A 27,444-nucleotide genomic window follows, 5' to 3' on the forward strand; every position below is an offset into this window, starting at 1 on the left:
AGCGGACCCTGCGGCCCCGCCCTCGGCCAGGCCCGGCGGATCCTGCGGTCCCGCCCCCCGAGCCCGCAGTCCCACCCACCCGGGCCTGAGGCCCCGCCCCGGCTCCCGCCCCGCAGCCCCGCCCGGCCTCTTCCTTCCAGCCGGACTCCTACGGGCAGGGCGGGGGGCGGAGTCCGTCCGGGCCCCGCCCACAGCGCGTCCCCGCACGGTAGCGCGCAGTCTCGACAGGATCGCTTTACGGCCGGAGGAGAGGGTGGGTCCTAGACTTGAGGTAGGTGTTCGCGCAGAGGGGCGGGGAGGGGTGGGGTGGGAAAAAGAGGCCTTTTGCGGCAGGACGTAAGTGGCGGCGTAGGCGTTGCGACAGCAGCTGGAGGGCAGAGGAGGCGGGTTCGTGTTTCCCGGGCCGAACCGGGCTGTGGGGGGGCGCGGGGCCTGGGCCGGGGAGAGAGCTGAAGGGCCGTGTTGCCAGCATGGGTGAAGGGGAGTGGGGCCGGGGGGCCTTGGGCCGCTCTGGGCGCTGGGTGGGTCTGCGGGGCTGGCGGGCCGTGGTCCTGGGTCCAGGCCGGGGGTATGACCGTGGTTGGTGTCCCCCGAACCCGCAGCGCGGCCCGTCCTGTCCTCGCCATGAGGCCGCAGCAGGCGCCGGTGTCCGGGAAGGTCTTCATTCAGCGAGACTACAGCAGTGGCACCCGCTGCCAGTTCCAGACCAAGTTCCCCGCGGAGCTGGAGAACCGGGTACGCAGCCGGGCTCCCCGCACCTGCTCTGGGGCCAGGGCGACGGTGGGGTGCGGGTCCGGGAGGGGCCGGGCACAGCAGGGGCCTGGGCCAGGGCTGTGCCAGGAGGGGGCTGGTAAGCAAGACCCGGGGTCGGGAGCAGGAGGAATGAGGCCAAGCCGCCGGGCCGGATGACCTGATGATGGCCTGGGCCGGAATCGGCACGCCGCCGTCCACCCCACCCCATCCCGGGTTACTGACCTCAGTGATGAGGCGCTTGATTCCTGACCCTCCCGGCCACCCACCTGCGCGTGTTGTGTAAGCTGCATTCTCCAACCTCACCACTCAAAGGAGATCACCATCCGAGTGACGGGCATCCCGCCGCTTGTGCTGGTTTATTATTCGGTGCTGTGCTGGGCAGCGCAGACAGGCCTTCTCTGAACCTTGAAAACCAGAGCAGTGCATGGGTCTGGACAGGGAAATAATCTCAGAACGAGGCCCTCAGCTGGTTCCTCGTGCTGATTATCGCTGGGAGCCGACTTTTGTTGGCCTCTGGGTCAGAACTGTCATCAGAATGTGGGTCCTTTGGGCGGTCTTGCGCTCAGGAAGGGGTGTTTCCCTTTTTTCAGACTTAGTAAAAAGAATAATAATGGTCATTGGATCTTACTGTAAAGGTGCAGTGAAGTGAGCCTATGTATGTGTTTTCTTGTGCCTAGGTGTGTTCACACACCCAAAGACAGACTGTCTGGTCTTGAGGTTTGTAACCTGAACCTGACTGTTGTTTCCTGCTCAGAGGTCAGCTTCTGGTTAGATGGGAGCAGGTTTTGTGGTTCTTTCCTCTTTGACAAGAGAGTGAGGGAGTCAGGGGTGACTGGGCATGGGCGTGGAGCTGTGAAGTGCTGGCTGTGGAGTCGGCAGGTGTCGGATGAGCATATGAGCATATCCTGGAGCAATGTGCAGCAGTCACTTAAAATTAGTTTGTGGGGGGGTGGGTCGTTCTACCTGACTGCCAAGGTGGGAAGATCAACAAAGATCAATGACCATGTGCTTTGGCTTGACTTAGAACCCTCAGCAGGTTAGTGGCCCAAGTATGTTTCTTTAAATGCAAATTAAGGACCCAGCACACCTTATAAAGATGATTTGTAGATTAGTTTGTTTGTGACATGCCCTGTAATTGTTGCAGTTTGTTGTCGCCACATTACGAGATAACTCAGCCTGACACTAGCTGGACACCTCTGTGGTGGTTTGAGAAGATAGAAATTGAGCAAGTTGCCTGTTGGCTAGAGCTACTGAATGTGGTTTTTAAAATAATTTAGCATTACAGTTAACAGGCCTTTTTAGTACTTATATGAAATAGATCAAATGTTTCACTTTTAAGTCTCTTAGGGAAACTCTGACTTAATACTGTTTATGTGCTTTCAGATCAGAATGTAAACAACTCTTTCACCCCACACTTGTTTGGATGTCACTTGATGCTTTGTTTAAAGGATTTAAAAGTCAAACTTCCAGCTCATAATTGAGCCAAGTCTATTTATGCAGAATCAGACTTGAGCCTTCAACTCTGTGTGTGGTGGAGCCTTTATTTTATGTTCTGAGTACTATGTGTGTGTGCGCTTAGTCGCTCAGTCATGTCAGACTCTTTGCAACCCCATGGAATATAGCCCGCCAGGCTCCTCTGTCCATGGAGATTCTCCAGGCAAGAATACTAGAGTGGGTTGCCATGTCCTTCTCCAGGGGATCTTCCCAACCCAAGAAGCAAACCCAGGTCTCCCACATTGCAGGCAGATTCTTTACCATCTGAGCCACCAGGGAATCCCAAGAATACTGGAGTGGGTAGCTTATCCCTTCTCCAGGGCATCTTCCCGACCCAGGAATTGAACCAAGATCTCCTGCGTTCCAGACAGATTCTTTATCAGCTGAGCTACCCTTGAAATTTTTTTTTTTCTTTTTAAATGTTTGGGTTAAAACACTAGCTTATACTTTAAACTGTTTGGGGAAGCTTTGGTTTTTTTTTTTTTTTTAAGTGTGTTGAGATTAAATTTAAATTACAGGTTTAAATTTTCCTTGCTTTGTTTGATGGAAAATTGAAAGGTTTCTTTCTTTGTTTCTCTACTGCTTAACCTAGAAATTGTGCTGATTGGGCTGCCACTGAGGCTGCGTCTCCCTTGGTGAGAACGTCGTACTTGGCAATGTAATAGAGAAATAAACAGACAGCTGTTTTGTATGACTTTAAAGCATTAAACACACACATTTGTACCCTTTAATTTGGGAGTAAGAACAAGTTCTGTGTGTTAACAAGTTTACTTTCTCACTGCCTCTGAGAACGTAATACTTTGATGTGTAAGCGCTTTGTCGCCACATTTCATTAAAGGAAAGCTCGATTCTTAACTTTAGCCAGCATACAGACATCTTAGGAACTCTTGGTGTGGGCAGAAAGAGAAGTGAGTGAGCTATAATTGAGGCATTTGTTCCCTGCATCCCTTTAAAACTATGTCTCTACAGCCGGTCAGTAGAAATCACCTCTGACTTGTTACCTTTGATAAGCTTCAGCCTGATGCTTTCAGCAGATAGTTCAATACGAAACAAAAATTCTGGGGAGACGAGCCTGACTCCTATTTCCATTCAGACTTCCATTGTTTGTTGGTCCAAATAGCTCCAACTGGACAAACCTCCAGATGCCGGTATAACTGCTGTGTCCGTGTCCAGGTACCCAGAGGGGACCGCTGACGGCCGTGCTTCGTGAGCCTGCAGGGCGTGCGAGCAAGGCTGGGCTGCCCCGCAGAGCCCTCCATGTTGTGTGTCCTCGCCTTTACTGCTGCTTCTCATGCTTTTTTTAAACCTTTCCAAGAAACTCTTAACTTTTTTTTTCAGCCTTTTTTGGGGGGCTATGCTGCACAGCATACAGGATCTTAGTTCCCCAACCAGGGATTGAACCCAGGCCCTCGGCAGTGAAAGTGCCAAAACCTAACCACTGGACTGCCAGGGAACTCCCACCTTTTTTTTGTTTGTTTTTAACTTAAAAAAAATCTTCACCTTGGATTTTTAAATTTTTTAAAAAATGGTTTATGATTTGCCTCCATTCTGTAAAGCATTGCAGTCGTGGAATAACTTTTAAGAACTAGTGTTTCTGGTAAGATCTGTAATTCCAGATCGGAAAGAAATCAAATGTTTCTGGGTTGGGGACTTGCCTGGCCGTCTGGTGGTTAAGACTCAGTGCTTCCAAGGCAGGGGACGCAGGTTCAGTCCCTGGTCGGGAAACTGAGATCACACAGACCACCTGGTGTGGCGGAAAAAAAAAAAGTTTCTGGGTTGGATCGCCTAGTTTTTAATTTCTATCCAAAGAAACATAAATAATTCAGAGAAGTTTCTTTTTCAGATCATAACATTGTAGATAAATCAAGTGCGAGTGTTTGAAATTGTTTGGACTTTCATGGTTTTACTGATGAGCAAACAGAAGACATTAACTTTGGGAGAACCAGGTGGAGATAACAATTTACCATCAACACTTGTTCACTGAGCAGTTCTCCTCTAAGACTGTGTCCTGGGAATGGTGACAGGTTGCCCAGGTGACCATTAGTGACACGGCACATCTTCAGGTGGCGGCCCTGGCTCCCAGCTCTGTCCACACCCACCCAGCCCTCGTCGGAAACACTCCTGTTCTGGGAGATTTAAAGTAGCTCCTTTTAAAAGGCAGGTTGAGTCACCACCACTTTAAGATTTTCATGCGTTTGGCTCATTAAATCTTCACCATTTTCCACATGAAGGACAAGGCAGCTGCCTCTTACCTAAAGGTTTTTTAATAGCTTAAGGTTGATCATCTGTTAACAAAGAATTATGTTCTTGGAGCATAATTTTGGAAATGTTTTGGAAATTCGGAAATGTTCTGTCTCAAAGTGTATATTAAGGTTCTTGGAGTTTCTTTCTGAGTCTGCTTCTATGTAAAGCCTGCATAAAGGAAAGAATTAATATGTAAGTAGGTATTAGTTTTAGGAATAAAGGGGATACTGTGTGAGAGCAGGCTGAGGATAAGGACAGATAAGTTGGGCTTTGTTACCTACCGAGAATGATAGAATTGGGTGAAATGCTCTACCATGGGCCCTGAAATTCCCATGGAGGTTTGAAATTGACAAAGTACTGTTAAAAGAAGGAAGGAAGGGGATACTGGAAGAAGAAAGTGAAAGTAGGTGATCAGAGAAAAGGAGATACGACAGTCGTGTTAGTACACGTGTTAGGTGATGGCGTCATGGACTAGAGAAAGGTCATAGGCGTCCTTGGTGAGAAGAGCCCTGCGGTAGTGGGAGATTTTGCCTTTTCCAGTGTGAGCTCTTGGTAACCAAGTAGTTACTGTGAAGGAGATGGGAGGTCATACCGAGTTTGCCCCTTTTGATCTGCTGAGAGTGTCCTTACTCCCCTTTTTGGCCTAAGTCGATGCCGGCATTTAGAGACCACGATTTAAGATCACCTGCCCTTTCCAGGTTAAGGGGAGCGTGCCGCCCCTCCTCGGGTGCCCCCACATACTTCACGCACGCCTCAGTCCCAGCGTTCTGTTGGCTTCTTGTGTTTCCACTGTTCCGTGTCTGTTAGGCTCATGACTAAATGCCGTGAGGACGAGTCAGTGCCTTGCTCATCTTTCTCCAAGGCCTGTGGTGATGCCCGATGCTACGAGCTCTGTAAATGTGAACGTGGGAGAGTGGAGGGCCGGAAGGACTGTGTTATTTAATTAAGTTACTTGTGATTCAGCACAGAGGATCGGGAGACACCCTTTTCAGCCTGGACATAGCACAGCGTCCAAAAGAAAGATGAAACTAAACAAACACTAACCAGTTTCAGCAACTTAGATCCAGATTTAATCACCTAAAAGTTTGTTTGCCGACAGATAAGAATGTTGCCAAAACAGTGACCTAATTAGGGATCGAAAGCAGGAATGAGGTGTTCATCTTTTTTTTTTCCAAAACTTATGTTAAAATTCTTTTCTCTGTACAGATTGATCGGCAGCAATTTGAAGAAACAGTTCGGACCCTAAATAACCTTTATGCCGAGGCCGAGAAGCTCGGGGGCCAGTCGTATCTGGAAGGCTGCCTGGCTTGTCTAACAGCGTACACCATCTTCTTGTGCATGGAAACTCACTATGAGAAGGTAAGCCTACCTGTGTTTTCCCAATCTCTTACAATCATTTAAAAAAAAAAAATGGGTTTGTTACAGGTTATGTTTACATGGTGACACTTGCTATAAAATTTAAAGGGCCTTTTACAGTAATAATAATTCAGATTTTATTGTTGCTTCTACGACCAGACGCATAGAAGAGTACTGACTTTTTATGTCCCCAATTTCTACCCTCCATCTTCTCCTCCCACCTGAGTCCTTGTCTTCCCTTTGAACTGTCTGCTGGAGCCAGAGCTACTGGCTTCTCAACTCAGGGGTCCGAAAGTCAAGCCTCACACTCCCCACTTGCTCAGTGGCACCCCGTCTTTTTCGCCCAGCATCTTCGGGTAGGGGTCGAGAAGAGGGAAATTGTATCAGTAATCAGACCGAGCTGTCTTCCGTTTTCCCATTCATTAACTTTATGACACCTGATTTATGCCCTTGTGACGTCTCTCCCAGACCAACACCGCAGCCTCAGATCCTCTTTCCTCCCCTTGCCTCCCCTCTTTCCTCCTCCTCTTTCCTCTTCCATTTCCAAACAGCTGCAGTGTCGTGAAACAGCCATGCCTCTCCTGCGGCGTGAGGGGCCTGCTCAAGCCCCCTCCCAGCCCTCTCTCGCCCCGTCCTCACTTTGTGTTTCAGCCAGGCGCACCCTCTGAGAAGTCTTCCTCCGCCTGAAATGCCCTTCCCATGTCCGGATTGCCTCAGTCCTCGGTCCCCCTTTCAGCTGACTTTTCATCCGCTCTCCTAGTTGGGTTCCTTCTCTCCTCTCTGTCCCCACAGCGCTTTACTGGACTCTGTTTTCTGGTACTTAAGCACTCTCTGCCACGGAATGTAGCATTTATATTCCTGTCTTACTTGCCCGTCAAGTGTGTGTTTTTCTTGCGATCAAGGGCAGTGTCTCCCTCTTGATGCCTAGCACGAGGCCCTGGGTGTAGGAGGCACTCGTTGTGTGTGAAATGAATGGATGTACATTGATCACAGTAGAGCCCTAGTAGATCATTCCGATCTGACCACGTTTAGAAAGGGAAGGCTCTAAGGAGCTAAGTATCACACCACCCGGCCGACATCTCCCCTTGACTGTCTTGCACTCCACATGGTGGAGAGCAGACACAGGTGCAGCTCCAATATTTTGAGCCGTAGGCTGAACGTACCGCTGTGTGCTTCCTTGCCATCCTGGTGTGAGCCCCCCGGTGAACATTGAAAGAGCTAAACAGGTAGTTTATATCCTTCTCCATGTCACACATGTTCTTTCCTGCTTAACATTCCACATCAGAAGTCACAAAGGATCCGTATCCGCTTTCAGTCTGTTTTGTCTTAGCAGCTTCTCTTTAGTGATACTTTTGGTGAGTGAAGGGACGCGGGATCCATTCGATTAATATTTGTTGACCACCTACTCTGTGCTAAGCACTGTGCAGAGGATATAACCGAATGGGCACACATGGTTACTGACGTTGTGGAATTTATAAGTCTGTTAAAAACTGATCCTAAGGAAACAAAGCCCACAGAATTGTAAGTTGTGATAAATGCCTTGGAAAAAAACCAAGCTTCCCTAGGATAGAACATAACCAGAGAGACTAATTTAGATGGGGTGGTCAGAAAGGGCCTCTGGGGTGCTAACATTTAGCTGCCATGTGAAGGATGGGGAGCCTGGGGCCTTTCAGGAGGATGGAGGAGGATGCGCAGAGCGTGGGTCCCCCATGCAGAGGAGGGGAGGGCGGAGGTGACGGGAGAGGTGAGGAGACTTGCGTCTTGCCCCGTGGAGTGTGTGCTCCATGGAGAGAGGCTTAGATTTTATTTCCAGGCAGGGAAGGATCACTGCAACTTTTCAGGCAGTAGGGTGGTAGGATCTGATTTTCACTTTAAACAGATTTCTTGGCTCTGGGGAAGAAAGGTGTAAAAGTGCGAGTGAGACACTTCGTAGAAGTCCAGCAGGAGAGGAGGAGAGCCTGGGCAGGGAGGGAGCGGCAGGGATGGCAGGAGGTGAGCAGATCCAGGGGACGAGGTGGTGGAGGAGGAGCCGGGCACGCTGAGGAGCCACTGACCACGGGAGCGGGTGGGCGGGGAGGGCTGGGCACGCGCAGGTAATAAGACAGTCATGCCACGTGGCTGTCGAAGACGTCGTCAACTTAAGGCAGAAATACGTCCTCCAGAGTGTTTTATTCACGCCTCATGAAATATTACATGCTTGAATTGTTATTTCACTGTAGTTTTTAAATTTGTTGATAAGATTTTAATTAAGTTATTTTTGTGTGTGCCTTTGCTAAGACAGATAACAGATACCTGCCTCTGGCATCAGTTTTAAAAAGAAACTGATAATTGGGTGCCAGCCAGGTCATTTCCTAGTTTTGAGTCATGGACAAGTTCATCTCTCCAAATCTGAGTTCTCAGTTGTAAGTGGGTCTTAGGCTGGTGGTTGCCAAGGAATGGGGGTGGGTGTTAGCAGAAGCAGACCAGGAGACATAGGAAAGAAACTATCATGGAACCAAATATGAAGGAGAACGTGTGTACATGTGTAACTGAGTCATTTTGCTGGATAGCAGTAATTAACACAACATTGTTTAAAAAACAAAAAAGGTAAATCCAAAAAAGAAATGTAATGGATCTTTGCATGAATAAATTGCCTTACATATGGCAGGTGCTAAATAAAGTTTTCTTAAGATAGACTTAAAAATCAAGTTAGCGTGTGTGTATATATATATGTTTTAATCAGATACGTGTGCGCTTACATGTACAGGTTTTTTTTTTACCTTGAGTGTATAAGTGTATAAGTAATCTTTTTTAGCAGCTGCTAGTTTCTTTACTAAAACATTTAGCAACTCAAGTAAAATCTTTTTTGATTATTATTTGATTATTTTGATTATTAATTTTGGAAGGCAGTTCTCAACATCAGAAAATAATGGACTTGAGTTCATAAGTAACATATAAGGTATTATTTTACAGGTCTAATTAAGGTCTCTTTTACAGAGTAAGTATTATAAAGCAAATAAAGACCCAATAAAATCAGTCAAGAAACCCAAATTTATGGCACATTTTAGAAATATGTGATATTATATTAGAAATTTGGACATGAATTGACTAGATCATGCAAAGTACATAACTGGAATGGTCATAATAAAGATATAATCTCCATGTACTTTTAAAAGAAAACATTGTAAATGTGTATTTGTATTTTTGATAAGATGATAAAAATGTTAGAGCACTCAACCACTCCCTCTCTCCAGTTTGCCCCTCAGGAATTTCTGTGCTATTATTTTCTACTTTATGAAGGGACAAAATTGAGTCATTTAGTCTTTATTGTTTTAAACACTAAAACTTCCAGTCTACAAACAGTAAGCCAAGTATAATGACACTTACACTTTGTCACGTGGGTTAAATTTTTTGAGATTGTAAATAGGCCTTTTAAAACCCACTAGAACAATCACGCTTTTTTTTTCCCCTATAATGTGCTATTTATTGATTTACAATGAAGATAAAGGCTTCAGTGTCATTCCTTTCCACCGCCGCCCATTGTAATCAGGGAACAAACGGGCCTGTGGAACCTTCTTCTTTCAGGAGCAGTTGCTACGTTCGTCCACCAGAGACGTCCCTGCTGCCCATGGGCTGTGATCTGAAAAGAGCACAGTCAGAGGAACTCAGAGCTTTCTGGAAACACTAAGCCTCTGGGCCTCTCACTCAACCCCACCTCGGTTATCTTTCCTCGAGGGCCTTGAGAGGCTTATTCTCAAAGAGGACAATTGCCTTTCCTGAGGTCTGAGTGTTTAGCTTTGTAAATACTATACAAATTGAGGTTTTTATTGCAGGTTTGAAGGTAACAGATAATTTTGCTCAGTATTATAGTTTGTTTTAACAACGATTTACTAAAAATAGTGAAGTGTGAATAAAACGTCAACACAGAGTTCCTTGAGGGTGAGAACGGTGCTCTGTCCTTCCGGAGTGAGGTGCGGGTTGACGCGCGTCCGTGAGTTTTCTGTTGCTAACAACACATCTGGGTTAGCACGGTGCTGTCTTCACTGCAGTGCTGTAGGAGGATTTGCAGCTGGTATCCAAGGAAAGCTGATTGTCTTCTTTCTGAACTGAAACCCAAGTGTCCATGAGTGTTATCAAAGTTTAAACAAAGCCTTGCACAACAGAGTTATGCTTGGATCGAATAAAGGATGGCTGTGTCTTTGCTAATAACCTGTACTCTAGGCGGGGAGGAGAGCTGTGTGAAGGACTCCTTTCTTTGAAACCAGCCATGCCGGCGGGTTTCTCACTGTCCCCCCCGTGTCAATGGACGGGGCGAGGGGAGCCCGGCTCTCCGGTCTCCAGCTCTGGCAGGTGAACACAGAAGGAAATTGGAGAGGAGGGGGAGAATCCTGAGTTGGGCACCTTCATGGGTGACTTGCTTCCCCTCTTGTTAGCATGATTTTAGCATGATTGACAGATGCTGGTGGAGAGTGACTGAGATTTTTTCTTTTTTTTTTTTTTTTTGCTCATAAAGAACAGGCACTGCTCAAATTCTTTGAGAGCTGAAAATAGGAGAATGACATACGTACTTTAGGAAATCAGGTGAAAAAGTCTTTTCTTTAGAAATAGTATTCTTACATTACTTCATAATCCTGCAGATGGCTCTTTTAATAAAATCATGCTCTTTTTAAAAAAACGTAAAACATGAGATTGTATTAGTCCCCAGAGATGTAACCTGAATAGACTGTTTATTGTCCTTCAGTGAGAAAATCCATTATATAAACAGCATAGTTTTCAATTCTAAATCAGTTTATGCCAAAGTAGCTACATTTTATCATTCTAATATGTTGGTTTGGCCTGGTACATTATAGACCCACAGTTAAATCAGATTTCTTCATTTCCAGCTTTATTTTCATACAGTTCTTTTTTTCCCTTTATGTTGTGATCACATTTATCTGCGACTTTATCATATTCTGGTAGTGTGAATTTAAGGAAACATACAGTAATTAAAGAATTGGATCAAAGCCTCTTTGAAGATTAGAGCCAGCAAAGGATTATAATGACCTTGAATCTGAAATAAAACATGTGACTCTTTGATTTTGTGTATCGCTATTAAGATTTATTTTCTTCTAGGTTATCTGTCTCAGAATTGCCCTTAATAAAGCTTAAGATTTGGCAATTTCCAGAAGTTCCTTTTTATCCTATCTGGTTTTTGTCTACATTTGCTTTGACATTTACAACCTTAATACTAAACTTATAAATTGAGGTTCCCATCTAGGACACAAGAGCAGGCTGCAGAGCAGCCTCCCATGCAGGCCAGGAGCTGACGTGAGACCCTGGTCGCCAGAACCTCCATGGCAGCCAGCACAAGCGTGCTCGATGAAGGAATCGGATTTTTCAGTTTTAGATGCACTGGACTCCCTTTGTTATAGGCCCGCTTTGTATTGTGACTTTAAATTGATGAAAATGTACAGCGGAGAAAGCAGTTCTTTCTTTTTCTTTGGTCGTGGTGGGGGCGGTGTGGGGGGGGGTGTGTGCATGCCTTACAGTTTGTGGGATCTGAGTTCCCCGATCAGGCATTCAGATGGGCCCTCAGCAGTGAGAGCGCCGAGTCCTGACCACTGGACTGCAGGGAAGTCCCGAGAAGCATCTCTTAAGTGTCCAGGAGAAAGCGAGAGCCAGAAGCTGTCCCTGGTATTAGAGGAGGTCACAGGTCACATTTCCTGAGTAGGGAAGGGGAAGGCGCGTAACGTGTGTGTCTGGTCACCTCCACATTTCTCCGTATCCAGGACGGAGGGAAGGGGCAGGAGGAAGCCACGTGGCTGTATCTCTGTTTGGACTTGGGCTGTATGGACTCAGGACTGGAGGATGGGGGGTCGGGGGGCGGTGTGGGGGACCCGGGGCATGAGCCACGGAGTCAGAGCTGTCCCTCCACGTGAACACCCACATCTTGCTTTGAAAACTAATTCCACTGCCTGAATATTTTGAAGTTCAGCTGAATACTCACAAGGAAAATCTGATGAAGCTGATAAGAGAGCTGTGTTGTTTCTCTCTGGTCAGGTCCTGAAGAAAGTCTCCAAATACATCCAGGAGCAGAATGAGAAGATCTACGCCCCCCAAGGCCTCCTCCTGACGGATCCCATCGAGAGAGGACTGCGGGTTGTATCTTTTCAGTCCAGATCATGAGGTCTAGGCGTCTGATGGCCCCGTCGGCCCCGGCCAGAGAGAATTTCTTTCCGTCCCGTACCTGCCCCGGGCTCTGCTGCTGGAACGCACACTCTCCCTCCAGCACGACTCCTCCGGCGCGCCGTGCTGGTCTCGGGAGTGTTTAGTGTCGGGGCTGCCTTAGTCCTGCTGGCTGTGCAGCATCTTGTAGTAATAATGGGAGTGGGGTGAGTCATGCGTCTCAGCTGCAGAGGCTGCACCGAAGGCCCCTTTGAAATGCATGAGCTCGGCGTCCAAATAAATCGCAGCTCCGTAGGTTCATCTGACTCGTTGAATCAGTTACAGCTGCCAGCTGTATCATTTCATTACCTTCGACATAACTGTGCATGTTTTAGAGGCAGTTGACTTTGAAAATCACGCAGTTTATTTAGGTAATTTGGTAAATAAAATTGCACAAAAAATAGTAATAATTTAGCTTGATAACAAGTGAAATAAAAAACTGGGTAAAATAAATTTTTTTTTTTTTAAAAACCTAGGTCAGATAATCCCAGGCCTTCCGGCTGATAATAATTTCAACAGTTTTATTATACTTGTAGCAGTGTTTCTTAAACTTTTAGAGATCATGAGCTCTCTCCCAAGAAAAAGTTTGCATACAATTTCAGGGTGTTTTGAACCCCTGACATCATTGCTTCACTATGGATGCTCAGTTAAGAGCCCCCCTCTACCCTTAGTTCTGCAGTAAAGTGTCCTTTTTCAGATTCTTTTTTTCTTTTAAAAAATAATGTTTGGAGAGGAGCTCTGTGGTATACCACAAGCAATTACATTTCTTAAATTTTTCAGCGAGGTGTGGAAAACACCATGTTTAACTTAAGCGGGAGAAATTTTTAATAATTTGAAACAAGTAAGGCAAATAATAATTATTTTAATTACTTAAGTAATAACTTAAAATTATTTAAATGGTAATTAAAAATAAGTAAAGACAAGGGGGACTTCGGTCCAACAGTTAGGACTCCGAGCTTCCAGTCGGTGGGTGCAGGTTCAGCCCCACGTAGGGAACTAAGATCCCACATGCCGCAAGGTGCAGCCAAAAAATAAATTTTTTTTTAAGTAAGTAAAGACAAGTCCGCAGAGATCATACCCATCTTCTCGCCATAGTCCCCTTTTCTGTGTTCTGTTCTCTAGTGTGTTTTCTTAACAGCCATGCTGTTTAGATTGAAATTACCATTTATGAAGACAGAGGCATGAGCAGTGGAAGATAAACCATAGAATTAAAGGTAAATATGAAATTGTATGATTTATGTGCCATTTTTGTAATTTTGTAGGATGCATAAATTTTCTCACCTGTGTTATAAATACTGGCATACTCTTTGTACTGACTTGATACTTAAAATGTGCCATTAACCCAAATTCTGTTAACCCAAGTGATAGTTTAATCCTGATTTTTTTTTCTTCCCCCTTTGTTGTTTTCAGACTGGTTTTGTTATTACTTTGTTTTGGGGGTTTTGGGAGAGGGTCTTATTTTAATATTTCAAAACTATACTGGACATTTTAATAGATGGGTCTTACACATAAAAATCAGTTCAGAGATTTCCCTGACATTTTTTTCCCTGACAGATTTCCCTGTCATTACAGCCATGACAAATGGCTTTAATAACCAAAGAAACGTTTCAGAGTAGGGAGATTCTAAATATTTCATGTATCTAAGTGGCTTCATAGCCCTTTAGAAGAAACCTTACCTCTAGTGGGTAGAACCATAAATGTTCATTTTCCTTAGAATGTTCATGTTCTCACGTATCCATATAATGACGTTGAACAACGGAGCAACAAACTGATGAATGCTGGTGGGAATGTGTAGGAAGAATCACCTGGAAGCTCCCGTACCTTCTAATGGTGACCAAAAAAATTGTCGATTTCTGCCCATTCCCACCCTACGCCCCACCTCCCAGTGGTGTTCTACCGCGGTGCTGTCCTGCCCAAGTCCACAGGCAGCTGTCCCAGCAGACTCACGGGAGGCCGCTCAGAAACAGATTTCAACCGGAGCAGACAGGCTCCTTCCCAGGGCAGCAGTAATGACGCTCGCCACTGTTTTGAGGGCATGGCTGTGTGCTAGGTGTTACATGGACGGTGTTTCCAGTTCTCACAAGAATCCTGCCCAGTATTTCCCCCACTTTACAGATAAGCAAACCAAGATAGGAAGAGATTAAGTGATGGTCTCCAGGTCACACATCTAATGAGTCCCAGGTTAGGAACCCGAGTCTGATTGACCATAAAACCTTGTCTCTGCAGCAGCAGAGACCTGGAGAAAGGAAAGAGTCCATCACATTATTCTAGGTGCTTTTCCCCTTCATTTCTTTTCCAGTACCTTTTAAAAATAACATCCTGTCTTCCCTGTACCATTTGTTGAATGCTATTAATACACAGCTGCCTTCTCTGAGCTCTAGGGAATGTGTCCCCGGAGTTCTTACAAGCCACAGACCTGAATAATGACACCCTCTGCCATGGGTTTTATTCTTTCCTGAGGCTTTGTTTGGGAGCCCTTAGTGTTACCTGTTCACACACTTTCTCACGTGCGGTTTGCAAACTGGTATTTCTCAGACGAGCAGCCAGGAGCCCTACGTGCGGTTTTTGTGACGGGCCGCTGGGATCCGTCTGTTTGATCAGTTGCAGCTGCGCTGCCTTGGCACAACCCATTTGTCATGACTCACTTTGCAGCTCTTATTGCTTTAATACACTGTTTTCCTGAGGTGGCGCGGGATTTGGAGCAATTGCACACCAGAGACGAATCTATCAATATTCAACAACAGTGAAATTTTGAAATGAGATTTACATTAGGAACTTGTGGTAATTTCATGAATGCAAATATTTTCGTTCAGTGTAATTTAGTTTTCAGAGCTGTATGTTCCTCAGACCCGGGATCCTGTGTGGGCTGAGGTCTTAGAGGAGAGGGGAAAACTCTTTAAGAATAATGAATTCAGTTCTGTCATTTTTCTTAAGCGTACGTGGTGTCTGCAGGTTGGAGCATTATATGGGAATTAAAATTAATGACTTAAGAGCACACAAATCATGGAGGTGGCCTTTATTTAAAAAAAAAAAAAAAGAGAGAGAACGTTATATTTTGCTCCTTTTAAAAAAGTTTGAATTTTTTCGATACCTTATTCAACAAACTGATGGTTGTTTTCTCTCTTCGGATTAAGATCATCTTCTTTACTTAAAAAACAGAATGTAGCACTAATCCATCACGATAAATAAGTGATAATAAAAACACCCAGGGTTTGTGGGTGCCTGCTGTGTGCCTGCATCATTCACAACACCCTCTGAGGTCCGAGGCAGTGTCCCTGTTTTTCATACGAGGGCACTGAGGCCCAGAGGACTGCAGTTACTTGTCCAGGGCCCCAAACCGGCGGGTAGACAGGAGGCAGCCAGGCCTGGATTGGCCATGCACCTCTCGAGACATGGCTGGTCAGAGATGCAAACGTACAGGCTTGGATCTCTGGAGCCTCGAGCCGTGGACCCCCTTCGGCAGATGAGACAGAGCTGGGCATCTCAGTAGCCAGAGCCTGTGTTAATGGAGTTGCAGCCACACGTTGGGCGGTCACAGCAGCTGCTCTTGGGAGGTCAGTCGGCGCCCCTTTCTAAACCTTTGCTTCTCTCTGTAACTGCAGATCCCACCTCCAGCTGGGACCCTCACCTGTCCACCGGCCGACCGCAGAGTGTCCCCCCTACCTCCTCTCCAGAGCATCATTCCTTCGTATCTGCTGCCAGAGCCACGGTGCCATTCACTCCAAGGACTGACTTTCTAAAATTCCGTACCTGGAGTGACCTCTAGTCGCTCAGCATCCACTTTGTGTCTCCAAATCGTGTAGGACTCTGCAATCTTTTGATCAGTTTATGAGAAAACGCGGTGAAGCATTTCACTTTTTTCATTCAAAGCTATTAAAAAATATGCAGTTGGTCAGCCCCACACAGTTTATTTCTGACCTGCCACCAGTACCAGTCATTCTCATCATTCCTCGGGCTTCAGCAAGTCACTTCCTAGCCAATGTTCAGTCTTACCCTCCCCAGATTCGTGAAATGCTTTTCTCCAGGATTTTGGTGAAGGGTGGGCTGGGTCTGGTTTTGCTAACACATCGCCCAGATTTCAGAGAACTACCAGTTTTGCTGTGACTCAAAGCTTAAAGATCTAGTTCTGCTGTTTAATTTCCCAAACTGAAGCTCATTGGAAAAATAATGTATTATGTTACTTGTTTTATTACAGCAATTTCCTAATTAAAGCAGTATTTAATGCATTTTCCAGGTTTGGGTTTTTTTTTTGTTTTTTTTTTAGAATTCTATTATTACTGCATCACCTTGAACATTGGGAAGATGTGGTATGTGTAGCTTGTTCCTTATAAAAATAAGTAAGCACAATAAAGTGGATGCTAAACCATCAAACTCAAATGTCCCTGCTGTGTCCCTGAATGTGTAATGAGCAAGTGTAATAAATATTTTAATTATAGTTTTGTTATAAATGTAACTTAAGAGAAAAAAAAATTTGATAGGAATAATACTGTATATTGCTAATTTTTAACTATCCCTACTGGCAGTCCTTATGATCCATAGACTTTATCACATACAGTATTCCGTGCACAGAAACATGTATGGTTGGTTCAAGTTCAGTAAGATAAGTGATTTCCAGCTAAAACTGTCGAGTCCTGAGTCACTGTTTGGAGTTCTTTTTTTGGCTGTATGTTCTTAGCATTGGGACTTCCCATACCCTTCACCATTGGGGTTTGAGAGCACTGTTTTGGGGAGAAGGATAAGACATGTATTAGGAGAGAATGAAACAGTTAAAAGTTTTACTTTCAGAGATGTTGTAGGTGCTAATACTGGATTTAACCTTTCAGATTTAATTTCTTTTATGAGTCTGTTAGTTATTCAGTAAATCCCATAGTTCTATGTAATATTTTAATTGTATAACTTGTTACTTTATAATAGCCTATAATAGTGTGTCTGTCTGCCTTTTCAACCCGTTGCAATAACTTTGCTGAAATATTAACACATTAGTAAAACTTTTCTTAAACAAATTGTCTCTGTGTCATATTTGGTGTGATTTGGTAAAGTGTAAATGATACGGTATTAAATTTGGCAGATAGACAATACTACGAGAACCCCTGGTTCAGTGCAGCTTAGTATTTTTAAACAAACATCTGACATTTATACAGTTTTTCACACTCAGCAGTTTTTTACATGCTTTATCTCTTAAATGAAGATATGTTAGCTACAGGGCTCCAAACCAAGAAATAGTCCCCAATAGTCAAAATGTATTCCATTAAATAAGAGATTGGAATGTGTCATTAGGGGAAAAGTATCACAGTATCGTGACGATCTTAGATCACCTGATGTCTCTGTTGTGTGTTTTTTTTTTTGTTTTTGTTTTTTAATGAAGTGCATTTGCAGAGAGTAACAGCTTATAAAATAGAGTCTATATTCCAACTTAAATTCTTTCCATATTCCACTTGACCTTGGTTCCTAGATAAGTCAACACTTGTCAGGTGGCACAGGCTTTGTTGCTGTTTCAATCTCATAAAGGAAGTTGGAGTCTTCGTGCCATGTTTGGCACCTACCTCCCCTTCCCCTTGCCACCCCACGCAGCCCCTCAGTCCCCTGAGAGCAGGGCTGGTTTCTCTTTCCCCTTGCATCCATCCCTGACTCAGCATTCCACAACACTGCTACAGATGCTGTACTTGGCACTCGTATCGTTGTACATGAATGCACGAGATAGAAGTGGACAGGTCATTAACAGTTACTTTACTACATCTCGATTAGTAAGGTGTTTGGCTTAATAGTGGCTAGTAAATTCCCTGGGGCTTCCCTCGTAGATCAGCTGGTAAAGAATCCACCTGACGTGTGGGAGACTTCCTGGGTCAGGAAGACCCCCTGAAGAAGGGGTAGGCTACCTACTCCAGTTTTCTTAGGCTTCCCTAGTGGCTCAGTAAAGAATCTGCCTGCAATGAGGGAGACGGGGTTCAATCCCTGGGCTGGGGAGATCCCCTGGAGGAGGGCATGGCAACCCACTCCAGTCTTCTTGCCTGGAGAATCCCATGGGCAGGAGCCTGGGGGTCTACAGCCCATGGGGTCACAGAGGGTAAGATATGACTGGGTGACAGCACGGCACGGCAAACTCCCATTTATAGAAGTCTTGTTCTAAGAGAGTGTCTCTGCTCAAATTCCATCAGAGGTGGACTCTTGCCTCAGTTCAGTCACCCAGTCGTGTCCGAGACTTCGCGACCCCATTGCAGCACACCAGGCTTGCCTGTCCATCACCAACCCCAGGAGCTTGCTCAAACTCATGTCCATCGAGTCAGTGATGCCATCCAACCATCTCATCCTCTGTTGTCCTCTTCTCCTCCTGCCTTCAAACTTTCCCAGCATCAGGGTGTCTTCCAAAGAATTGTTTTTTTCCCATCAGATGGCCAAACTTAGCCATCAGTCTAAGCTAAGCTTAGCATCAGTCTTTCCAATGAATATTCAGGACTGATTTCCTTTAGGATTGACTGGTTTGATCTTGCAGTCCAAGGGACTCTCAAGAGGCTTCTCCAACACCACAGTTCAAAAGCATCAATTTTTTGGTGCTCAGCTTTCTTTATAGTCCAACTCTCACATCCATACATGACTACCGGAAAAACCATAGCTTTGACTATAGACAGACCTTTGTTGGCAAAGTAATGTCTCTGCTTTTTAATATGCTGTCTAGGTTGATCATAGCTTTTCTTCCAAGGAGCAAGCATCTTTTAATTTCATGACTACAGTCACCATCTGCAGTGATTTTGGAGCCCAAAAAGATAAAGTCTGTCACTGTTTCTGTTGTTTCCCCATCTATTTGCCATGAAGTGATGGGACCAGAGGCCATGATTTTAGTTTTCTGAATGTTGAGTTTTAAGCCACCTTTTTCTCTCTCCTCTTTCAATTTCATCAAGAGGCTCTTTAGTTCTTTGCTTTCTGCCATAAGGGTGGTGTCATCTGTGTATCTAAGGTTACTTATATTTCTCCCAGCAATCTTGATTTCAGCTTGTGCTTCATCCAGCCCAGCATTTCTCATGATGTACTCTGCATCTAAGTTAAATAAGCAGGGTGACAATATATAGCCTTGACATACTCCTTTTCCTATTTGGAACCAGTCTGTTGTTTCATGTCCGATTCTGTTACTTCTTGACCTGCATACAGATTTCTCAGAAGGCAGGTCAGGTGGTCTGGTATTCCCATCTCTTGAAGAATTTTCCACAATTTGTTGTGATCCACACAATCAAAGGCTTTGGCATAGTCAATAAAGCAGTAGACATTTTTCTGGAACTCTGTTGCTTTTTCGATGATCCAACAGATGCTGGCAATTTGACCTCCGGTTCCTCTGCCTTTTCTAAACCCAGCTTGAACATCTGGGAATTCACGGTTCACATACTGTTGAACCCTGGCTTGGAAAATTTTGAGCCTTACTTTGCTAGCATGTGAGATGAGGGCAATTGTGTGGTAGTTTGAACATTCTTTGGCATTGCCTTTCTTTGGGAGTGGAATGAAAATTGACCTTTTCCAGTCCTGTGGCCACTGCTGGGTTTTCCAAATTTGCTGGCGTATTGAGTGCAGCACTTCCACAGCATCATCTTTTAGGATTTGAAATAGCTCAAATGGAATTCCCTCACCTCCACTAGCTTTGTTCATAGTGATGCTTCCAAGGCCCACTTGACTTCACCTTCCAGGATGTCTGGTTCTGGGACTTTTGCCTAAAGATAACTATTCTTGATTCCAGTGAGCTTTTCCCTCTGGATCAGGAATTCCCAGGGAAAGGAAAGGAATTGCTTTTAAAACTTCTGACAAACATAATGAAAAGAATGGGCCTCATACTTACACTTTGTTATTTTGTATGTCACTGGCATTGCCAGGGTGTTATGTTAAATCTATGTCTGTGTGTTAATTGCTCAGCTGTGTCCAACTCTGTGAAGTCATGGACTGTAGCCTTCCAGGCTCCTCTCCTTGGGATTTCCCAGGCAAGAATACTGGAATGAGTTTCTATTCCCTTCCCCAGGGGATCTTTCTGATACAGGGATTGAACCCAAGTCTCCTGCATTTCAAGCAGATTCTTTACCATCTGAGCCACCTGAAAATGGTTAAAACTAGAAGACACTTTAAAATGTTGTAATATTTTTCTCCTTAATTCTTTAAACTTCTTTAATCTGATAAACATTCACTTTTAGAAAGTTTACACTTTTCAAAGTTTTCTGGAACCTTGTAAAGCATAAATGATACTTTGTATTCATTTACGATTTTACTGACTAGAATTCTCTGTACAAAGTTCCAAGAAACTGGATGAAGAACGTGCTTGTGGTTCATTTAGCAGTTAAAATGAACCCACCAGGATTGCAAATCACTTCTTAATGGGATAAATGCTAATTGATATAGGTCAAAGTGATCCTCATCATTTGTCCTTGGCTGGAGGATAAGCATCAGTAAATAGAACCATTACACAATGACCAACTCTAATCTGCAGATGTGTAAAATGTGAAGACTTTATCCTTCCTCCCACAGAGTTTATGGTTTTATAGTAGTTCTCTGCACACCACAAAACTTGGAAACCTATAGAGAATAGCAAATGTCTGCGCACCATCTTATCTGCCATGAATTTTGAATGCCAAAATGTAGCTTAAGCCCTCCCAAGTTCTAGGATAGTTAGGAGTACAGTGATACATATATGCTGTTCTCAAATGAGTGAACAGAATTATGTGATCAAATAAAGGATAGGGCTCTTCTGTGCTGTATCCTAAGCTCTTCCCATAAACCTTCAGTGGTGCAGATGTGAAGTTCTGAGAAATATTGCCTAAAACTAGGAAGCCCTATAGGAACTTAATGCCTACTTTAAAAAAAAAAAAAAAATTAAGCCTCCATTTTGCAAAAAAGAAATAATGAAGTGGAGAAAGCCAAAGATCATTGGCTAGGGGTCACTGTCAAGTTAAAAGAAATTTACACCAGTAAAATTTTCAGATTTTTTTCCCATAGAATCTAAGTAATAAGTACTTATGGACCTTGTCAAGCATTTAACTTTGTACTGTCACTTTTTACCTTGGTAATGAAATCTCTAATCTTCATATTAATTAAGTCACTTTCTCTTTGAAGAATTTCCTTTTGTTTTTCATACAAAGAGTTTGTTTTTTGTTTTTTTTTAAAGGCAGGTGGGGGCATAGGGTGGGGGGATGGCAGCGAAAAATCAGTCCATTGGCTGCCAGACCTGTTGTCCTTAATGTTTCTGTTCATGTATATATTCTGTTACTTCATATTTTCACAGACCAATTTATTGCCAGGAAATGAACATCATAATTTTTATTCAATATGTTTTGGCAATCAGTCTTCTGGGAGCAATCAAATAAATGCCAAGCAACACAATTGTAGAGCGCAGGTTCTGTGATATGCAAGGACTCAGAAACTTAGATGATTTATGACCTTTTCTTTCCAATTAAAGGATTAGTGTGCACAACTTTTGCACAGCTTTGTGCATCTCATGCAATGTACAAATATTTTATTTAGTCTAATTCATATTTTCTCAGATATTTGAAAGATTATGAAAAAGGACCATTGTGGTAGATGTTATTGTCTAATTTAAAAACAAGGAGTGCTTCAGTTAGACAGTCAGGAAAGGAAAGGCCTGACGGCATGTTTGGGCATTTTTAATATTGCAGAGAAAAAAAAAAATCTTTGCTTAATATCTAATGATTTGGAAGCACTGCTTGAGGATAGGAAAAATCATCTAAGTAACCAGAATTCCCAACAACAATCATATCAACAATAGCCACTTTACCAACCCCTGCCAGCAAGGGCTATACATTAAAAATAATCAGATCTCTGATGGAAACAAAATTCCGAAGAAAAGGAAAAGTGGCTTGTGTACATCATTTTCTGTCCCAAAGTTCTACACAGATTTTGAAGTGAACACAATATTTCTGTTTATGAAGGAAACTGTGTGGTGCCTGGATAAAATGCAGCTACATATTGCCCACATGTGACAGAGGCAGAAAGTGAAAATGCCTCTGAAATGGGGGGCACTTAGGCTCACAGGGTAAAACTAATCTAGTCAGTTCACTTAACAGACCAGCTTAATAGAAACTGAAGAAACGCACTGGCCTGATAAAGTCCCTGTAAGAGCTGTTTGTTTGTTTTTGGTGGAACTTGACATGCTGATTCTAGGAGAAGTGAAGTCGTGCCTTATAGCTAGCATGGCGTGCAGACCCCGTAGAGTTGAGGTGTGTGACTTTGGAGCAAAGAGGGGCTCGTGGAAGACGGGGCAGAACGGAGAGCTGGCCCGCCGGCTCATGTGCGGTGGGCCGAACAGTGTCTTCGCCCCTCCGATCCTTTCTCCTTCGGCGTCCTCTCTACATTCTGGAAACCTGGACCGGTGCACGGCATCACCCTGGTTTTCTGGTACCCGGGCTTTCGGGAGGTTCGGCCCCAGGGAGGGATGCTCAGAGCCTGATCTGGGCATGAACACTGATTCGGGGCGTGGCCAGCTGGTCATCCACGCCGTGTGAGTGCCCATCGGAGAGTGTCCCCTGCAGAGCTTCTTACCGAGAACGTGGAGAGAGCTTTGCTGTCGGCCAGTTCACCCCAGCCCCCTGGTGCTTGCTCTGTGGAACCGCGAGAAATGGTTCTAGGACCGAGGCGGATGGGGTGGGCAGCATGTGGTTCAACCACGTGGACTTCACAGCCAATCTGTCCACCGCCAGGGCTGAGTGCCTGCTCGGCCGTGGGACGCCGATTCAAAGCCCCAGTATGGCACTCCTCTCCAGGGGTTTCTGATGCTAACAAGACATTTTAATGAATGAATTGGGACTATGCTTTGTGACCTAAAGAGATCGTGGGACTTTTTTTTTTTTTCTTCAATCGAAGAGTGACAAGACCAATCATGGACCTTTCTCAGTTTTCATCCAGCGACGGGGAAGATCTATTCCAACAAATGAAATGTCAAGGGACAAAAATAAAGTTGCTTTATGACTACATTCTGTGAGTTATCTTGATACACACACACACACAGAGTTTTTGTTGTTATCAAATTTTCTTTGGTACGAACACATTTGGTAAAACATGGAAACATGCCTGGAGTGGGAATGCCAGGCTGTTACCTTTGGAGGGGGAGGGGAGTGGTGTCAGAAAGAGGAACACAGGGCCCGAGACTGAACTCCTGATGTTAAATGCCTTGTTTTCCATACTTCATCAAATGCCTAAAAAAAAGTTTGTGACAAAAACAATTATATGTCGTAAATCAACTATACTTTAAAAAGAAAGGGTAATACTCAATACTCTGTAACAACCAATGTGGGAAAAGAATCTGAAAAAGAATGTACATATATATATATATATGGAGAACTGAATCACTTTGTTGTACACTTGAAATTAACACAATATTGTAAATCAAAGGTATTCCCAAATAAAATGAAAATTAAATAATAAAAAAATTAAAATAAAAAACTACATGTATTTGCCAACATAAACTACTATATCCTAAATATTCTGCACACCAGTTAACATCTTCAGGATCAGAATGGGCTTTGATAATTTTATACACTACCTCTCCCCGCCCCCCCACCCCCGGATTTCACAATCACAGGTTTCTATTTGTGATTTGCATTCTGGCCAGTTGGTCTCCTCAGTTTCATTGTCACGAGACACTAGCCTCTAAGTCCTGCTAGTTCTAATTATACCCCCTCCCCCCAAAAGTGAAAAATATGGACAAATACCTTTTTCCTACTTATATGAGTGAGAGTCTGAAAAAAAAAAAAAAATGAACTGAACTTCCAACCTAGAAGCAGACTCTAGCTAAGGGTAAAGTTCAGGGTCAAGCTGAATTTCTCTCTTAAAGTAAACACGTCTAAGACAAAACAAAGAAGGTGACTGGGAAATGTATGATCTCACTTCACCACCAACAGGGAAAAGTCCAAAGTAATTTCAGCCTTCACAGAGCTCCGCGGGTCACATCCAGATTTTATTGATTCTCGTTGAATTAGCAGCTCACAGGATGACAGCTGCTCATGGCAAGATCACCTCTGACAGACCAACCGACCCAAGGTTTCTGGTTCATTTCCCAAGATACCAGCAATTAGAACTTCATGACCAAAATTTCAGCATTTTCAGCTGAAAATATTTTTATAACTGACAGAACACAGCATAAAATGAAAAATCTAATTTTTTGCATCCTTTTTGGATATTCCAAAGGTGGAATTACTACATTATCTATTCCGACTAATTCAATAGTAAAATACCCAGTGACATGGGATGTAATTAATCATGCTATTCTTTAGCTGTCTGATAGACAGAAGGTGAATATTGATATCAATCAAGATATTCAGTTTCACCAGTGAGAAACTTGTAAGAAGTGTTTAAATGAAGAAATTTAGACAAAATACCAGAAGTTTTAAAGATGTCACAAATTTTTAAATTTCACATTTTTCTACTAACCCAAGCCTCTTATTCCTTATTATTTCAAGTACTGACACCTCAAGAGATGTATAATTTATAGATGCTTATGTAGAAATGAAAACAAAATGGTAACAGTTATGATACAATTCCATCTCTGTAACTCTAGTTAGAAAGTTTGGAACTGGAGAAAATTTTAAAATAAATCTTACTGTATATTGTCAGTTCAGGGAAACCATACCTATATATAAATGAACTTGACTGTATTCTAAGAGTTCTATGCAAAAAAAAAAATTTAATAAACTTTAGTCTGAAGTGGAATGACCCATTTCATTCATTAGGTGAAGTTTTCAAAATGGTTTCATGCCTACGATCCACTAACACAAAGGAAGGTGACTTTTTACTTTTCTTGGTCACACTGTGGGCTTGTAGTACCTTAGTTCCCCAACCAGGGATTGAACCCACCCTCTAGGCAGTGAAAACACAGGTCCTAACCACTGGACCACCAGGGAATTCCCTGGAAGATTGCATTAAAATGAAGAACAATGAATGAAATGTTTTTTTAATTTATTTCATTGAAATATAGTTGATATATAAGATGTTAATTTCTGTTGTATAGCGAAGTGATTCAGTTATACATATACATGTGTGTATATTCATATACACACATTCTTTTTCAAATTCTTTTCCATGATGGTTTATCACAGGATATTGAATATAGTTCCCTGTGCTGTACAAAAAGACCTTGTTGTTAATCCATTCTCTATGTAATAGTTTACATCTGCTAGTCCCAAGCTCCCAATCCATCCCACCATAAATCTCCTCTATGTCCGTGAGTCTGTTTCTGTTTTGTAAACAAGTTCACTATATCATATTTCAGGTTCCACATGTAAGTGGTATTGTATATTTGTCTTTCTCTGTCTGACTTCATTTAGTATGACAATCTCTAGTTGTATCCACGTTGTTGCAAATGGCATTGTTTCATTATTTTTTATGGCTGAGTAGTATTCTATTGTGTGTATATACACTAACACACGCCCCACATCTTATCCAGTCATCTGCAGATGGACATTCAGGTCATTTCATGTTTTGGCTTTTGTGAACCATGCTGATGTGAACATAGGGGTGCATGTATCTTTTTGAATATAGTTTTTTATGTATATATGCCCAGGAGTAGAATTGCTAGATCATATGGCAACTCTATTTTAGGATGCTGAGGAAGTTCCCCACTGTTTTCCACAGTGGCTGTACCAATTCACATTCCCACCAACAGCGGGGGAGGGTTCCCTTTTCTCCACACTCTCCCCAGCATTTGTTATTTGTAGATGTTTTAATGATGATCGTTCTGACCTGTGTGAAGTGGTACTTCTTTGTGCTATTGATTTGCACTTCTCTAATAATTAGTGATGTTAAGCATATTTTCATGTACCAGTACAAGGTACATTCTTGAGCAAGGCTGCCCTTTAGGTTTTTCCTATGACTGTGGTCAAAACTTTTCCTATAGCTATATATATATATATTTTAAAAAGAGCATTGCCCTAAGACATAAGCATGTAGAAATACTGAGTTTGGCCTGGTTTTCATTTTGACCTAGACACATTTCCCTAGACTAAATTATGTGGACCTAATAAACAAGAGGGCCTGCCCAGCACTTAGACACAGAAGCTTTTCATCGGAGGTTCATGACACAAAGGCACACATATTTCTTGATGGAAAGGTCACATTTCTCTTTGCTTGACTCTTATCCAGAAAATCATTAAGAAAATCATCTTACTTGGTCTGATAAATGTGATTTGGCCATAGTTTTTCAGAAGATATGTTTAAAAAAATTTTTTAAAGGAAAAGTCATGGTCATTGTGTATTGTGCAGTGAGCAAGTAACTGCACAGCCTTTGGCCCTGCTCACAGTTCTGCACACCCATCTCCTTGAAGCTGACTCATTCTTCCTGCAAGCACTGCTCACATGTCAGCTCCTCAGGGAGTCTGCTATAAGCTGAGTGTTTGTGTCTCTTCAAAATTCACATGTTGAGACCCTAACCCCCACCCAAGGGGATGGTGTTGGGAGGTGGGACCCCTGGAAGGCAATTAAGTCACGAGGGTGGAGCATTCGTGAATGAGATTAGTGCCCTTATAAAAGCAGCCCAGAAAGCTCCCCCTTCCTCCCACCATGTAAGGTCACAGTGAAAAAGACAGCCATTTGGAAGCAAGCCCTCACCAGACACTGACTCTCTCAGCACCATGACCTTGGACACCCCAGCCTCCAGACCATGAGAAATAAATGTCAGCGCTTTATGAAACACTTAATCTATGCTATTTAATGGAACAGGGCATGGCAACCCACTCCAGTATTCTTACCTGGAGAATCCCGTGGACAGAGGAACCTGGAGGGCTACAGTCCATTGGGTCGCAAAGAGTTGGACACTACTGAAGTGACTTAGCACAACACGTGGTTACAGCAGCAGAATGGAGGAAGGTGTCTACCCCAACCAGACTCACTGTCCTTACTCTTAAAGTTCTCTATGTGGTTCCAGCTTTATTCTATCACCACCTGACAATCAGTTGATATTAGTTTGTTTTCTGTCTCCCATCACAAGGGTCTGTGTTTCCTCCTCACTGCTTTATATTCAGCACCTACACGGGGCCTGGCAGTAGAACCTCAAGTGTCACTAGATGCTCAGAAATGTTTGTGGAATGAAGAAACGAAGGCATGCAGAAATGATGGGTGCTGTACTAGATTTGGAGATACCCTCCAGGAATTCACAACCTAACGGGGAAAAGGACACACCCACACTGCCATATGTGCTACAGGCTTAGTCACTTGGTCGTGCCCAACACTTTGTGACCCCAGGGACTGTAGCCCGCCAGGCTCCTCTGTCCATGGGGATTCTCCAGGCAAGAATACTGGAGTGGGTTGCCATGCCTCGCTCCAGGGAATCTTCCCAACCCAGGGATTGAACTCAGGTCTCCCACACTGCAGATGGATTCTTTGCCAAGTGATCCACCAGGGCAGTCCGGCACTGCCCTATAGTGTGATAAATGCTCTATC

General features: G+C 43.7%; 1 protein-coding gene across 1 annotated transcript; it reads left to right on the plus strand.

The window, feature by feature from the left end:
* Window positions 1-316: 316 nt before the first annotated feature.
* On the plus strand, window positions 317-17,033 carry GOLGA7 (golgin A7). The gene is made up of 6 exons (XM_061134453.1): window positions 317-387; window positions 603-735; window positions 5,698-5,850; window positions 11,866-11,967; window positions 13,182-13,244; window positions 15,633-17,033. Exons 2-5 carry the CDS (start codon window positions 625-627, stop codon window positions 13,227-13,229), a joined length of 414 nt encoding a protein of 137 aa, XP_060990436.1. The 5' UTR covers window positions 317-387; window positions 603-624; the 3' UTR covers window positions 13,230-13,244; window positions 15,633-17,033.
* Window positions 17,034-27,444: the final 10,411 nt, after the last annotated feature.

The sequence above is a fragment of the Dama dama genome, chromosome 32 (genome assembly GCF_033118175.1).
Source record: "Dama dama isolate Ldn47 chromosome 32, ASM3311817v1, whole genome shotgun sequence".
Taxonomy (NCBI): Eukaryota; Metazoa; Chordata; class Mammalia; order Artiodactyla; family Cervidae; genus Dama; species Dama dama.